This window comes from Carcharodon carcharias, chromosome 17 (genome assembly GCF_017639515.1).
Source record: "Carcharodon carcharias isolate sCarCar2 chromosome 17, sCarCar2.pri, whole genome shotgun sequence".
NCBI classification, from domain to species: domain Eukaryota; kingdom Metazoa; phylum Chordata; class Chondrichthyes; order Lamniformes; family Lamnidae; genus Carcharodon; species Carcharodon carcharias.
Genome location: NC_054483.1, coordinates 97,826,292 through 97,843,597, shown reverse-complemented (window position 1 = coordinate 97,843,597; position 17,306 = coordinate 97,826,292). Strand labels below are relative to the sequence as shown.

The following is a 17,306-nucleotide window of genomic DNA, read 5'->3' as shown; positions in this document are numbered from 1 at the left end:
AGTCTGGCAGATATGTCCTTCAGAAATCTTTGTAGTGGTGCTACCAGGTCACTGTTGGTGATGGGCACTGAAGTCCCTCACCCAGAGTACTTTCTGTGCCCTTGCCATCCTCAGTGCTTCTTCCAAGTGGCATTCAACATGGAGTACTGATTCATCAGCTGAGGTGGGGCGATTGTGGTAACCCATGTTTGCGAGACTTCATGGGGGTCCGGAGTAAATGTTGAAGACTCCAGGGCCACTCCATCCCAACTCTGCACCACTATGCCGCCACCTCTGGTGGGTCTATCCTGCCAGGGGCAGGGCATACCCAGCGATGGTGATGGAGGAGTCTAGGATTCTGGTTCTAAGGTATAATTCAGTCAGCAGGACGATATCAACCTTTTGCTACCAATTTTGGAAAAGTGTTAGTGAGAAGGACTTTGCAGAATCAGCTAGGCAGGACTGAGCAGTCCATCCGGTTTTATTCTTTTTTTGACTTTTCTGTCATAGTTTGATAGAACTAAGTGGCTTGCTTGGCCATTTCAGAAGGCAGTTAAGAGTCAACTTCATTGCTGTGGGGCTAGAGTCATATGTTAGCCAGACCAGGTAAGGACAGCAGATTATGAACATACATACATATTAGGGTCAGGAGTAGGCCACTTGGCCCCTCGAGGCTGCTCCGCCATTCAATAAGATCATGGTTGATCTGATTGTAACCTCAACTTCACAATGCCACCTACCCCCGATAACCTATCACCCCTTTGTTTATCAAGAATCTATCTGCCTCTGTCTTAAAAATATCTCAAAGACTCTGCTTCCATTGTCTTTTTAGGAAAAAAGTTCCAAAGACTCACGACTGTCAGAGAAAAAAATTCTTCTCATCACTGTCTTAAATGGCTGACCCCTTATTTTTAAACAGTGACCCCCTAGTTCTAGATTCTCCCACAAGAGGAAACATCCTCTCCACATCCACCTTGTCAAGACCCCTCAGGATCTTATATGTTTCAATCAAGTCACCTCTCACTCTTCTAAACTCCAGTGGATACAAGCCTAACCTGGCCAATCTTTCCTCATTAGACAACCTGCCTAATCCAGGTATTAGTCTAGTAAATCTTCTCTGAACTGGTTCCAATGCATTTACATCCTTCCTTAAATAAGGAGACAAATACTGTACACAATACTCCAAATATGGTCTCACCAATGCCCTGTATAACCAAAACATAACCTCCCTGCTTTTGTATTCAATTCCCCTCACAATAAACAATAACAGTCCATTAACTTTCCTAATTACTTGCTGTACCTGCATACTAAACTTTTGCAATTCGTGCACTAGGACATTTAAATCTCCATGCATCTCAGAGCTCTGCAATCTCTCACTATTTAGATGTATGCTTCATTTTTATTGTTCCTGCTAAAATGGAAAATTTCACATTTGACCATATTTTACTCCATTTCCCATTACTTTACCCACTCATTTAACCCATCTATATTTCTTTGTAGCTTCTTTATATACTCTTCACAACTTATTTTCCTAGCTATCTTTATGCCATCAGCAAATTTAGCAACCACACCTTCGGTCCCTTCATTAAAGTCATTTATATAAATTGTAAAAAGTTGAGGCCCCCAACACTGATCCCTGTGGCACACCACTCATTACATGCTGCTAACCAGAAAACAACCCATTTCTGCCTACCCTCTGTTTCTTGTTAGATAGCACAGAAAATGCTGGAAAAACTCAGCAGGCCTAACAATATCTGTGGAGAAAAAAAAGAGTTAACGCTTCGAGTCCTTATGACTCTTCTTCAGAGCTAAAGAGAAGTAAAATGTAATGAAATTTATACTGCTTAAGAGAGTTGGAGTGGATGAAGCTGGATAGAAGGCCAGTGATAGGTGGAGGTGAAGGAGAGATTGCCAGGGACAGATGTTATGGACAGCAGGACAAAGGGGTGTTAATGACAGTGATACTGGCTAAAGGAGGTGCTGATGGTGGCATTAAGGTCAGAAAGCAGAATGTGATAATGGCAGGACAAGGGTTAGCACTCTGGAAAGAACAACATGAACAAGTGACAGATGGCCCCGGGGGGATGGGATTGGGGGAGGGGACGGTGGTGGGAAAAAAGCTTGAAAATAGGTTAAAACAATGAATAAAAATGAATTTAAATAAAAATAGAAATGAAAATAAGTGGATAAAAAATAAAAATTAAAAACTTAAAATTAAGAAATGAGAATGAATATTGAAAAAAGTGGATATAAAGGGGGTAAAGATGGAGGAGAGATTTCATGGCCTGAAGTTGTTGAACTCAATGTTGAGTCTGGAAGGCTGTAAAGTGCCTATCGGGAGATGAGGTGCTGTTCCTGCAGTTTGTGTTGGGCTTCATTGGAACATTACAGCAGGCCAAAGACGGACATGTGGGCATGAGAGCAGTGTGGTGTGTTTAAATGGCAAGTGAAAGGAAGGTCTGGGTCATGCTTGCGGACAGACCGAAGGTGTTCTGCAAAACGGTCACCCAGTCTGCGTTTGGTCTCTCCAGTGTAGAGGAGATCGCATTGGAGCAGCGAATACAGTAGACCAAATTGAAGGAGGTGCAAGTGAAGTGCTGCCTCACTTGAAAGGAGAGGTCGGTATGCCAGACAACAACAGCACCACCCTTTTTGGCAGGTTTGATAACAAAGTCAGAGTTGGACCTGAGAGAATGGAGTGCGGAAAATTCAGAAGGACAGAGGTTAGAGTGGGTGAGAGGAGCAGAGAAATTGAGACGGCTGATGTCACGCCAACAGTTCTCAATGAAAAGGACAGGTGAAAGGCCAGAGGGAGGGGTCAATGTGGAGCCCTTATTTTTATTTCTATTTTTATTTAAATTCATTTTTGTTCATTGTTTATCCTATTTTCAAACTTTTTTCCCACCACTGTCCCCTCCCCCAACCCTGGGGCCATCTGTCACTTGTTCATGTTGTTCTTTCCAGAGTGCTTACCCTTGTCCTGCCATTATCACATTCTGCTCTCCGACCTTAATGCCACCACTAGCACCTCCTTTAGCCTGTATCACTATCATTAACACCCTTTTGTCCATGACATCTCTCGCAATCCCTCCTTTATCTCCGCCTATTGTATCCAGCTTCACCTGCTCCACCCCATCTTAAACAACATAAATTTCATTTTATTTTACTTCTCTTTAACTCTGCAGAAGAGTCATAAGGACTTGAAGCATTAACCCTCTTTTTTCCTCCACGGATGCTGTTAGACCTGTTGAGTTTTTCCAGCATTTTGTTTTGTTTTAGATTTCCAGCATCCACAGTATTTTGCTTTTATCTCCTATTCATGCTAATATGTTCACCCCTACGCCACGAGCTTTTATTTTCCGCAATAAAATTTTTTTTTTTGCTTATGCAAAGGATGTGGGCATCTTGCCCATCCCTAATTCACAGAATCATAGAATCACAGTGCAGAAGAGGCCCTTTGGCCCATTGAGCCTGCACCAACACTTGAGAAATACCTGACCTACCTATCTAATCCCATTTACCAGCACTTGGCCCATAGCCTTCAATGTTATGACATGCCAAGTGCTCATCCAGGTACTTTTAAAAGGATGTGAGGCAACCTGCCTCCACCACCCTCCCAGGCAGGGCATTCCAGACTGTCACCACCCTCAGGGTAAAAAAGATTTCCTCACATCCCCCATAAACCTCCTGCCCTTCAACTTGAAGTTATGCTCCCTTGTGACTGACCCTTCAACTAAGGGGAACAGCTGCTCCTATCCGCCCTGTCAATGCCCCTCATAATTTTGTACACCTCGATCAGGTCACCCCTCAGTCTTCTCTGCTCCAGCGAAAACACCCAAGTCTATCCAACCTCTCTTCATAACTTAAATGTTTCATCCCAGGCGACATCCTGGTGAATCTCCTCTGCACCCCCTCCAGTGCAATCACATCCTTCCTATAATGTGGTGACCAGAACTGCACAGTACTCAAACTGTGGCCTCACCAAGGTTCTAAACAACTCCAACATGACCTCCCTACTTTTGTAATCTATGCCTCGATTGATAAAGGCAAGTGTCCCATATGCCTTTTTCACCACCCCACTAACATGCCCCTCTGCCTTCAGAGATCTATGGGTACACACGCCAAGGTCCCTTTGTTCCTCAGAACTTCCTAGTGCAGTGCCATTTATTGAATACTTCTTTGTCAAATTACTCCTTCCAAAGTGTATCACCTCACACTTTTCAGGGTTAAATTCCATCTGCCACTTATCTGCCCATTTGACCATCCCGTCTATATCTTCCTGTAGCCTAAGACACTCAACGTCACTGTTAACCACCCGGCCAATATTTGTGTCATCCGCAAACTTACTAATCCTAACCCCCACATAGTCATCTATGCCATTTATATAAATGACAAGTAATAGGAGACTGAGCACAGATCCCTGTGGTACACCACTGGACACTGGCTTCCAATCACTAAAGCATCCTACTGTCATCACCCTCTGCCTCCTACAACTAAGCCAATTTTGAATCCACCTTATCAAATTACCCTGTATCCCATTTGACTTTGTCTTCTTTATAAGTCTCCCATATGGGATCTGTCAGAGGCTTTGCTGAAATCCATATAAACTACATCAACTGCACTACCCTCATCTACACACCTGGTCACCTCCTCAAAAAATTCACTCAAATTTGTTAGGCATGACCTCCCTCTGACAAAGCCATGCTGACTATCCCTGATCAAACCTTGCCTCTCCAAGGGAAGACAGATATCTCCTTCAGAACTTTCTCCAATAGTTTCCCTACCACTGACATGAGACTCACTGGCCTGTAGTTCCCTGGCTTATCTCTACAACCCTTTTTAAATAGCAGAATCACATTAACTGTTCTCCAATCCTCTGGCACCTCCCCGTGGAGGATTTTAAAATTTGGATCAGAGCCCCTGCGATCTCCTCCCTTGCCTCCCTCAGCAGTCTGGGACACAAATCATCCGGAGCTGGAGATTTGGCAACTTTTAAGCCTGACAACACCTTGTCACTCCCTATATCAATTTGCTTAAGAACATCACAGTCTCTCTCCCTGAGTTCGATACCTTCATCACCGTGAAGTATTCATTCAACACTCTAGCGATGTCCTCTGGCACCACCCATAGATTGCCCCCTTGGTCCCTTATGGGCCCTACTCTTTCCCTGGTTATCCTCTTCCCATTGATATGCTTATATACTATCTTGGGATTTTCCCTACTTTTACCAGCCGGAGCTTTCTCATATCCCTCTTTGCTCTCCTAATTGCTTTCTTAAGCTCCACCCTGCACTGTCTGTACTCCACTAATGCCTCTGCTGATTTGCTTCCCTTGTACCTGTTAAAAGCCTCTCTTTTCCTTCTCATCGCAACCTGAATATCTCCGGTCATCCATGGTTCTCTGGGCTTGTTCCTCCTTCCTATCACCTTGGAGGGAACATGTTGAGTCTGTCCCCTCCCCATTTCCTTTTTGAAATGCCCTTTAGGGGCATTTAAGAGCCAGCCACATGTAAGCCAGACCAGATAAGGACAGCAGATTTTCATTAGTGGACCAGATGGGTTTTTACAACAATGTGGTCATAATTAGACTTTTAATTCCAGAATTTTTTTACATATAAAATTCAAATTCCACCATCTGCCATGGCGGGATTCAAACCCAGCTCCCCAGAACATTATCCTGGGTCTCTGGATTACTGGTATAGTGACAATACCATGACACCATCACCTCCCCTAATGATGTGGCACCATATCAAATTTCTTCTGGAAATCTGAGTATAGTACATCCACCAGTTCCCCTTTATCCACAGCTCATGTTACTTCTACAAAGAACTACAATAAATTAGTTAAACATGATTGCCCTCCCACAAAATCATGTTGACTCTGCCAGGTTACCTTGATTTATCTAAGTGCCCTTCTATAACTTTGTATGTAGTCATCAGGTAAGTTTAGGATGAATCCTGCTGTCGTCCACCTTTCCTCATAATAGCTTTAGCTTGCTAATGCATACCATGTAAGCTTACATATATAGTATGGGCGATTGATTCTTGTGAAACTGTACTTTAATTATATTCAATACGAGTGGAATAATGAATCGGGTGGTAGTGGATTGGTTGTCTATTACACACCCTGTCCAATTTATCATCCCCTTTAAGTCAACGAAAAGAAAAATCATGGGGAAATAATGGGTAACCTTTTAGATCACAGAATCACAGAACTGGTAAAGCACAGAAGGAGGCCATTTGGCCTGTTATGACTACAGCCGGGTTAATTACTGCGCAAACCAAATCCCAGAGGGAAACTTGACTTATGGGCCACAATATAATTTTTTGTATTCTGATAATAAGAAGAAGACATACTGATCTCAGCAGTAAGAAGTCCAATAACACTTTGGTTTTTTAAAAATTAACAGTAAAAATTTTATTAACAAGAAAGAGAAGAAAACTTAAGCACACAATATTGCAGTTACACAATTAAGGTTAGTCTTACAAAACATTCCTCCAAAACTCTCACTTGGTCAAACCCATAAGTAAACTCTTTCCAGGCAACACTCTCTTATAAATGTTTAAATATAAAATCCATAAATATTACACAAGGCAAACCGCTTTAGCTTCAATAAAGGTGTGCCACAAGACCTTTACCCTCTTCCACTCCATGGTGAAATTCACTAAAATTGCCTGCTGCAGCCCAAGACTTCTCAACAGTTCAAACAGCTCCAGCTATCTTTAGCCATTTCCAGCTTAACAGCTTTACAGCCATCTCTAACTCAACAGCTATCCATGGTAACTCTAATATACCACTTTTCCCTTTCACCTCAATCCCATTGTGCTCACACACCTCTTTGAAACTCAAACCATTCCAAATGTAAGATCTTTCATGTTTCCACCTTGTCAACAAAAACATATCACCACTACTATTTAACCATGAGCTCCTGCAAGGTGCAAACATTTTCCTTTGGACCTCTGACTCCCCCTTGAAATTCAACCAACCTCTCAACTTATCTAAAAAATGCAAATGTTAGATCTAACCTATTTACTTTTGCCTAAACTTAACACCTCTATCCTTTTCATATTTCCAAACCCCCAGACAACCCAACTCCTATCAACCTCTTGCCCAGCTTAATTAAAACACACACACGTGCGCACACACACACAGACATCCAGCCTTATTTTTTTTACAAAATTTGACAATAAGTAATTAAATCCATTCTCACAGGCCCATCACGTCTGCACTGGCTCTCCAAATGAGCAACTCCCCTTGTTCCATTCTCCCACCTTCTCCCTGTAACCCTACATATCCTTTCTTTTGTTTTCTCTCCACTTAATTTTATTTGAGTAATCATTCCTGGTCATGTATTCCAGTTACCCTCCAGCTCTATTTTGTTGCTTATTTAAAGCCTTAAAGAGCACACAGTTGAGATTTACCAGGATGATGCCAGGGCTGGGAAACTATAATAAGAGATTTGAGATACTGGACCTATCTCTCTGGTGCAGATGACATTTAATAGAGGTTTTCAGTTTTGATAGTGACTACAAAGATTAATACTTCTGGCAGGGAGATGTTAAAACCATCAGTAATGCAATGAAGAAAAGTTGAAACATTTCTTGACAAATTTGAGCATAAAATGCTTGACCACATGAAATCTAATTGTAATTTTTTGGTGGGGCCTTATATTCTGATTGCTGTGCAGGCACAGTCGCTGCTTTCTATTCCTGAGTTTGCTTTTGTTGTTCTTTGAGCTGTAATATCAGTGTTAAATGTGCACTGAGGGAATTTGGGCTCTTTGGTATCTGGGCTCAACAGCCAGTCTTGCTGCCTTTTACTGAAACACATCCAACATATCTCCCAGAATGCTTTTGTCAGCAGATTCCTCATTTCCTGTCTCCTTTTCTCACTATTCCCCTCTGGAGTAATTCCAGAATTTCAGAGCTGGAAAGCAGATGGCAGGAAGTGACTTGCAGACACTCGGGTATTTCACTCCATAACCTGTTTGTATGTTCGTCGCCTGCATTTTGCAAAAGCAAAGCTTGGTTTGGGCCACAGTGAAGTTTTGTTTGTTCACTTGTCTGATTTTCAGAAAAAAACAGTTTGAATTGTGCTGTAACATCTTTGTATTCATTCAACTTTTATTCAGACGGTCTGTTTGGCACATTGATTTATGTAGTTGGAAGGTAACCAACTGTGGGTTGCGCATTTAAGGAATTATCACTGCACTAATACAATATTCTTCTGTTTTTAGAACTCAGATAGATTTGTCTCAGTTAATAGTTGAACCGAGTCTCTGCTTTTGATTACAGTAACGGTGACTGCTGCCAAATTACCTCATTATACACAGAAAGCAAGAATATACAGCAAGGTTTCTCTCCTGCTGCTGTACATTTCCTGTTACTTCATCTATCTACACTATTAAATCCTCATTAAGGTGCATTCCTTTCTCAATATCAGGGTTCACAGCTAAAAGATGCCTTTGTCCATCACTCTGGCTCATTCAGATGGACTCCTTTGGATGGCATGTGGAACAAAGGGTTAGGATTGCTATTATAATAATTAATAATATTTGGTTCTAACGCTGGGTTGGAGATTACAGTACGAAAGGTCAAGGTGCATTACATGCTGGTGAAAGTCCTAAGGAGGAATTTTCGCAGCCCATTGCAGCAGTGTGGGGCGGGATATCCTGCCTCCGGCCGCTTTCCCCAGGGCAGGCTGCATCTGATACCGGCAATTTACCAGCGGCGGCGGCAGGAAGGCAGTGAAGTCGCTAATGAGGCAAATATCAGCAATTTTCCTGGAGGCAAACGGGACCCACACAGTGTCAGGAACTATCAGGTTACAGGAGGCAGGGCGGACTTCAAATGGTGCAAACAGCCAAGCCCGAGCTCCTCCCGAGGCAGAAGCTTGTTATTGCAGTTGTCTCTCAGGAACTCTGTCGTGGTGAAGATATGTCTTCCGGTCCTTTCAGCCATCTCTGCATTTGGGTCTTAACTGCAACTTGTGACTCTATTTTCATTTTGTCCCGTCCCTGCCTGTTTCCATTAGGGGGGTGGGATGGACTGAGTCTCCTGTGGCCTGCTACTCTCCCTTCTTACAGCGACTACTGATACACTGCCTTTCTGTGACTCTCCATTCAATGTGGCGTGAGTGAGCGAGGAAATCAGTCAATCAGCCGTTAGACCTATTATATAATTAATCCAAGTATGACCCTGTTTTATTTGGGCCAGATTAGGCTGGAGGTATGGTTATACCTGCTGTCATTTGTTTGGCATGTTAAAGGGATTGCATAATGTTGCGTTTGGCACTTGTGGAGAAATCACAAAACAGCAATGAAGCATGATGGTCCTTTCCAAAACCCTTGGAATTTATAGCAGTTTAATATTTAGCACCAACTGGATTCTATTGCTCTCATTCACCAACATTATATCATTTGATTTTTTTCCATTCACTTTCGCAATGGATTTATTACTAAGCTAAATGGTATATTTTGAGACTTAGAAGTCTGGAGTTCTGCTACTCCAGAAGCAAGCTCCTGGAGTCACTCATTGTCTGAAAGAGTTGATTAGCTTGAGTGTTGGTCTCCACCTATCTACAGTCAATAGGTTTTCAAAATTAGCTCCAGAGGTTAAAATTTAAATTAATTGTTCTGATAACAAAACAATCTAAATATTGTGATCATTGAACCCTGGGCCCCACTTAAGAGCACCTGGTGATCTCTACCTTGGTGTTCCTGCAACCTAGTTGTTGTCTTGCATACTTGACCAATTAAAGATGATTCCAGTTATTTCAGCATGCTGTACTTTAAGGTCTAATGAATAAAACTGACTGCCCAGATTCCCATAAAATAACCAAAATGTTATTTCTATCTAAGAAAAAGTTGTACTTTTGTGATCCTTGGACTTTAAGATTAAAGAATAATAGAGCTCAGAAGGCGGCCATTTGGCTCATCATGTCTACGCTGCCTGTTTGGGGTCAGCCAGCTCTTTACCCATAACCCTGTAATATTTTTCCTTTCAAGTATTTGTCCAATTCCCTTTAGAAATTTAATGTTGAATCGATTTCCACCACACTTTCATGCAGTACACTGCAGATCACAACTCACATTAAAAAATATTGTTTCCTAATGTCAACTCTTGCTTTTTCCAATCACCTTAAATCTCTGTCTGCATGTAGGTATTAACATTAGAAGATAACGAATAGGAGCAGGACTAGACCATAAGGCCCCTGGAGTCTGCTGATTCTGGCTGATCTTTGGCCTAAACTCCACTTTCCAGCCCACTCCCCGTTTCCCTCGGTTCCCCGAGAGGCCAAATATCAATCTATCTCAGCCTTGAGTATCTTTGATGTTGGAGCCTATGTGTGACTCCAGACCCACAGCAATGTGGTTGACTATTAATTGCCCCCTGAAATGGCCTAGCAAGCCATTTTATCAAACCACTACAGAAAAGTCAAATAAGAATAGAACAGGACAGCCCACCCATCATCGACCCAGGCATCGGAAATAACAAAGAAACATAGGAACAGGAGTAGGCCACTCAACTTACTGAGCCTGATCAGCCATTCAGTTAGATCATGGTTGATCATCTACCTCAACTCCACTTTCCTATCTCCTTAATGTAATTAGTCTCCAGAAATCTATTGATTTCTGTCTTGAACATGCTCAATGATTGAACTTCCACAGCCCTCTGGGGTAGAGAATTTCAAAGCTTCATCACCTTCTGAGTGAAGAAATTCCTCTTCATCTCCATCTTAAATGGCCTACCCCTTATCCTAAGATTATTTCTCCTGTTTTTAAACTCATCAGCCAGGGGAATCATTTTATCTACATCCACCCTGCCACGCCCTGTAAGAATTTTGTAAGTTTCAATGAGGTCACCCCTCATTCTTCGAAAGTCTTGGAAATACAGACCCAATCTCCCAATCTCTCTTCATGGGACAATCCCACCATCCCAGGGATTAATCTGGTGAACCTCTATTGCACTCCCTCTATGGCAAATAATCCTTCTTTAGATAAGGGTACCAAAACTGTACACAAAACTCCAGGTGAGGTCTCACTAAGGCTCTATGTAACTGCAGCAAGACATCTTTACTCCTGTACTCAAATGCTCTTGCAATGAAGGCCAACATACCATTTGCCTTCCTAATTGCTTGCTGCACCTGCATGCTAACTTTCAGTGACTCATGAACAAGGATACCAAGGTTCCTTCGGAGATCAACACTTCCCAACCTCTCACTATTTAAGAAATACTCTGTGTTTTTGCTTTTTCTACCAAAGTGAATAACTTCACACTTGTTCACATTATGTTCCTTCTGCCATGTTCTCGCCCATTCACTTAGCCTATCCGAGCCCTCTTGAAGCAGTGGCGGATTTACAGTTGGTGGGGCCCTGTGCTCAGCTTCATTTTTACCCCCCGCCCCCACCCTCCTGAGACCCAAAAGGCAAAGCCAAGAAAATACACAATTGATCAGTGCCTCTTCACTTGTAAAAACATGCCTGTAAGAATAATTGCCTTGTTGAAATCCAAGCTTACCTCTTGTCTGAATTATGCCAAAGATGGTGAATATTGTGATGCGAGGTGAGCAAACATGGAACTTACTGATGAGAAAAGCCAAATACCAAGGACAGATTACACATAGAGAGAAGGAGAGAGAGAGAGTGTCTGCAGGTAGGAGAGGGAAGCCGAATAGATGCCCGCTCAAACACTGTTATGTTAGCCTGTTGGTGTTACGACATAGCAGATGGTAAATGCTGAGCTGTTCAAATCCCAGAGGGAAACTTGAAACAACTGTCATAACTAATTTTCAATTTGTATGTTTTAAGATGTGGGCTTTGAAGTCAGTAATAAGACCACCAAATCTTAGCGGTTTTTATAAAACCAAATTAATAAGAGAAATTATTTTAAATACGTACTTAGATCTACAAATTACTACTATGATAACTTCTAAATTTCCTAATCAATCTAACTCCTAGTTGCACTTACGTTAAGGCAACAGTAAGACACATAGGCTGGGATTTTCCGGCCCCTGTCATGGGTGGGACCCGCCGCACGCGAAGCGGCACCCCAGCCAGAAGCCCATTGACTTGCAGCGGAACTGCAAGATCGCGGAGGCGAGCGGGTACGGAAAATCCCCCCCATAGATTTTAAAAGACCCAGGCAAAGTAAATGATACCCTGAACAGTCAGATTCAAAGTGAGTTTCCTTCACTTCAGTCCCTGGAGGCAGCAGTTTGGTACATACAGGTTGCAGGCTTTTTCACACTTCTTGGATCTTAAATTGACTCCCTTACAAACAGTCTTCTCTCCATTATACATATTTTCCTCTTTGAATGCAGATTCCCCTCTTTGAATGCAGATTCCCATTGTTTCACGATGCCTTTTGAACTTTACCCCTTTACTAATAAAAAATCTATCATAGTACCAATTCCACCAGTAATCTTTAGGAAAAATAAATAAACATACTATTTCTCACTAATTCTGCTATGTATACATTACACCCTCTCCTTTGAATTCAAGCCACTATAGTTTGTTTAAAAATGCAAATGTTCCCTTTACACTTCACATTCTCAAACTTCCCATGTTTACCTAATTAACATTTCAACCCTCACTTCTCTTCTTACATTAAAGCACCCAGACTAGCTGCTTCTCATTCAATTAAGTCTCTCACACACACACAGGCACATCCCACTATTACTCTATTTTACAATAAATTCCAATACCATTCTGGAAATTATCATATCTCCCTGACATGGTATAATTTTGTTCAGCGATGGAGACAGCAGACTGGACCCCTGCTCCAATGCCAACAGTTTCACACAATCCCCGAATCTTAATGGCACAGAAGGAGGCCATTTGGCCCATAATGTCTGCACCAGCTCTCCAAATGAGCATTATGACATAGTGCCCTGCCTTTTCCCCATACCCTTGCACATTGTTTCTATTCAAATAATCAATGTTGTCCTCTTGAATGCCTTGATTGAACCTGCCTCCACCACACTTCCAGGCAGTGTATTCCAGACCCGAACCACTCATTATTGAAAAAGTTTTTTCTCACGTCACATTTGCTTTTGCAAATCACTTTGAATCTGTGCCCCCTCGTTCTTGATCATTTTACGAGTGGGAACAGCTTCTCCCTATCTACCCTGTCCAGCCCCCTGATAATTTTGAACATCTCTATCAAATCTCCTCTCAAGTTTCTTCTCTCCAAGGAGAACAGTCCCAGTCTCTCCAATCTAGCTCTGGGCTGAAGTTTCTCATCCCTGGAACCATTCTTGTTATGTAAGAACCTCTTCAAACCTCTTCTGTACTCCAGTGTGTTCACATCCTTCCTATAATATGGTGCCCAGAACTGTACACAGTATTCCAGCTGAGGTCCTGGGTACAAGGCTTTTAGGAGAGACAGGGAAGGAAGAAAAGGTGGGGGAGGAGTGGTAGTGGCAGTATTGATTAAAGATGGCATTACAGTACTGGAGAGAGAAGATGTTCCACTGGCGTCAAGGACAGAATCTCTCTGGCTAGAGATAACAAATGAAAAAGATGCAATAACATTGATTGGTGTAGAATATAGAACACCAACTAGTGGAAGGGATGTACAGAAACAAATTTGCAAAGAAATTACAGAGAGGTTCAAGAATTATAAAGTAATCATAATGGGGGACTTCAATTATCCTGATGTAGACTGGGATAGGAATAGTACAAAGGGACAAGAAGATCAGAGTTCCTGGAGTGTGTTCAAGATAATTTTCTGCAGCAGTATGTTTCCAGCCTAATGAGAGGGCAGGCACTATTAGACCTGGTTCTGGGGAATGAGTTGGCCCAGGTGGATTAAATAAGCGGGAGAGCATTTAGGGTACAGTGATCATTGTATCATAAGGTTTAAGTTGGCCATTGAGAAGGACAAGGAGCAATCCAGAGCAGGGATAATTAATTGAGGGAAAGCCAACTTCAATGGGATGAGAATGCATTTGAGGCGAGTAGGCTGGAATCAAATGTTGGTGGAAAAGGTAGTGGCTGAACGATGGGCCATCTTCAAAGAGAGAGTATTACATACAATGTTGTGGTATATTCCTTTGAGGGGAGAAAGGTAGGACAAATAAATATAGAACAGCCTGGATGATGAGTGAGATAGAGGTGAAGATGAAAAGGAAGAAGTGCATGTATGACAGATGTCTGGTAGAAAATACAATGCAGAATCAGGCTGAACATACAAGGACCAGAGGGGAAGTGATAAAACCAATAAGAAAAGCAAGGAGGGAGCTTGAAAAAAGACTAGCAGCTAACATAAAAGGAAATCCTAAGGTCTTCTGTAACATGTAAATAATAAAAGGGTGGTCAAAGAAATTAGAGATAAAAGTGGAGACTTGAATGTGGAGGCAGGAAAAGTAATGGAGGTATTAAATGAAGAGGATGCTACCCAGGCTGAGGTGAGAGAAGAGGTAACTGGTACACTTGAGGAATTTACAGTTGAGAAGGAGGAGGTATTAAAAAGGCTATCTTTACTTAAATTTGATAAGGTACCAGGACTGGATGAGATGCATTCTGGAATACTGAGGGAGGTGAGATTGTAAATTTCAGAGGCACTGGTGATAATCTTCCAGTCTTCCTTAGACACAGGGCAGATGCTGGAGGGCTGGAGAATTCTGAACGTTATACCCTTGTTCAAAAAGGGGTGCAAGGATAATGCTGGCAACTAAAGACCAGTCGGTTTGTCCTCAGTGGTAGGGAAACTTCTGGAAACTATAGTTCAGGATAAAATAAATAGTCACTTGGACAGGTGCGGGATAATCAAGGAAAACCAGCATGGATTCATTAAGGGAAAATCATTTTTAACCTACCTGCTGGAGTTTTTTGAGGAGGTAACAGAGAAGGTTGATAAGAGCAATGCTGTTGATGTGCCACACAATAGACTTGTGAACAAAATTCTAGTTCATGGACTAAAAGGGAAAGTAGGCACTTGGATAAGAAATTGGCTGACTGACAGGAAACAGAGGGTAGTGATAAATGGTTGTTTTTCACATTGGAGGAAGGTCTGTAGTGGAGTTCCCCAAGGGGTCAGTGTTGGGATCCTTGCTCTTCATGAGGTATATTAATGACCTAGATTGTGGTGTGCAGGGCATGATTTCAAAAATTGCAGATGATACGAAGATTGGCTGTGTTGTCAACTGTGATGAGGACAGTCTTGAACTTCAAAAGGACAAGGACATATTGGTGAATTAGGCAGACAAATGGCAGATGAAATTCAATGCAGAGAAGTGTGAGGTGATTCATTTTGGCAGGAAGAACGTGGAAAGACAGTATAAAATAAAGTGGGAAACTCTAAAAGAGGTGCAGGAACAAAGGGACCTTGGTGTATATATACATAAGTCATTGAAGATGGCTGTTGAGAGAGCAGTTAATAAAGCATATAGTATATTAGGCTTTATTAATAGGAGCATTAAGTACAAGAGTAAGGAGGTCATGCTGAACTAGTATAAGTCACTAATTAGGATTCATCTGGAGTACTGCGTCCAGTTCTGAGAGCAATACATGAGGAAGGATGTGAAGGCACTGGAGAAAGTACAGAGGAGATTCACAAGAGTGATTCCAGGGATGAAGAACTGTAGCTATGAGGATAGATTGGAGAGGTTGGGACTGTTTTTCTTGGAGAAAAGAAGGCTGAATGGAGACTTGATAGAAGTATTCAAAATCCCGACTGGGATTGACAGAGTAAATAGTGAGAAACTGTTCCCACTCTAGAGTACATCAAGGGGAGGCGGTGGTATAGTGGTATTGTCACTGGACTAGTAATCCAGAGACTCAGGGTAATGCTTTGGGGACGCAGGTTCAAATCCCACCATGGCAGATGGTGGAATTTAAATTCTGAACAATGGCAGTTCGGGATGGGCAATAAATTCTGCCCTAGCCAGTGATGCCCACATCCCATGAATTAATATGTATTAAAGAAAAGAACTAGAGGGCCTCGATTCAAATAATGGGCAAAAGGAGTAGAAGTGATGTGAGGAAAAGTTTTTTCACCCAAAGGGTGATTGGAGTCTGGAACGAACTTCCTGAAAGGGTGGTGGAGGCAGGTTCGATCGAGGTATGCAAATTGGATTGCTTTCTGAGAATAATGAATGTGCAAGGTTACGAGGATAAGGCAGAGGAGTGGGATTAGGTAGATTGCTCTTTCAGCGAGCCAGTGCAGACTCAATGGGCCGAATGGCCTCCTGCACTGTAAAGATTCCATGATTTTACATTGCTTGGCAAGAGGCACAATTTTAGATTGAATGGATATTATATTCAGCTACAATACAGTATATCTCAGAACAGTTCTGTGTCACTGGTTGTTTAAGGCTTGCTATTTACAGTAATTGATCAGTTTGTAAATCATCTTTTTACAGATATCAAGGGAAAGAGGGATGGGCACCAGCATCTTACTTAAGAAAAGTCAAGGATGAACTTGCTGTGAGGAAAAAGCCTCTTACTGGGCCAGTGGAGATAATTGGAAACATAATGGAGATAAGTAACCTGCTGAACAAAAAAACATGCAGTGAAAAGGATGTTCAGACAGAGAATGAATCCAACCTTTATGACCATCCTCCACTAACTGCAAAGGAAATCAGCCTTCCGCTGCTTTGCGAACAGACCAATGGTAATGCAACTGTATTGACGACACCAGAAAATAAACTCAGCCGCGGAGCACCGGGATCCCCAGCTGTTGCCAGGGTCGCCCCACAGAGAGCAGAGATAGGTAGGTGATTGAAATGATTTCTCTTTATGAAACATAACTCCAGCATTCAAAAATGTTTACAATTTGCCAATTTCCTGAGCTAAAATCTTGCACTCACTGGGCAGAATTTAGCCCTTGACAGGCAGGTGGGCCCCACCGGCTCAGCGGCGGGCGGGCAGCTGAACTCTGCCGCCGAAACGGGCCCCGCTGCCATTTTGAGTGGGCGGGCCAATTAAGGCCCACCCAGTGGCCTGCCCGACAGGGAATGCTATACGCTTCCTGTGCCGGCGGGGGTGGGGGGGGAGAGAGGGATTCCCCAACTGTCAAAGTGCGCTCTTTCATGCATGCGCGCGAAAGAGCGCACTGCTCCCTGAGACTAAGTGCTGCCTCAGGGAGAGCACTGAAAGTTTAATAAACCTAAAAAAATAGCAAAATAAAAAAAGTATTAACATGTCCCCCGTCCCCCCCCCCACATGAGATGGGACATGTTAATAAATATTACATGAAATTTATTAAAGTTTTTAAAAACAGACATGAAACCTCATCCCGCCAGTGCTTTCAGTTTCTTGCTGCTGGAAAAATAGTTTGGAATTCTGTTCTCTCGACTTGCAAGGTGGGTTGAAGGCCGGTCGTA

The 17,306-nt window shown here is 42.4% G+C and overlaps 1 protein-coding gene across 2 annotated transcripts in view; it reads left to right on the top strand.

Moving 5' to 3' along the window:
* Positions 1-17,306, top strand: part of sh3pxd2aa (SH3 and PX domains 2Aa) — a 528,636-nt gene that overhangs the window by 490,133 nt on the left and 21,197 nt on the right. For both annotated transcript variants that reach the window (XM_041210524.1, XM_041210526.1), the window contains one exon: positions 16,344-16,693. In XM_041210524.1, the coding sequence (XP_041066458.1) occupies positions 16,344-16,693 (350 nt within the window). The remainder of the gene's footprint in view (positions 1-16,343; positions 16,694-17,306) is intronic.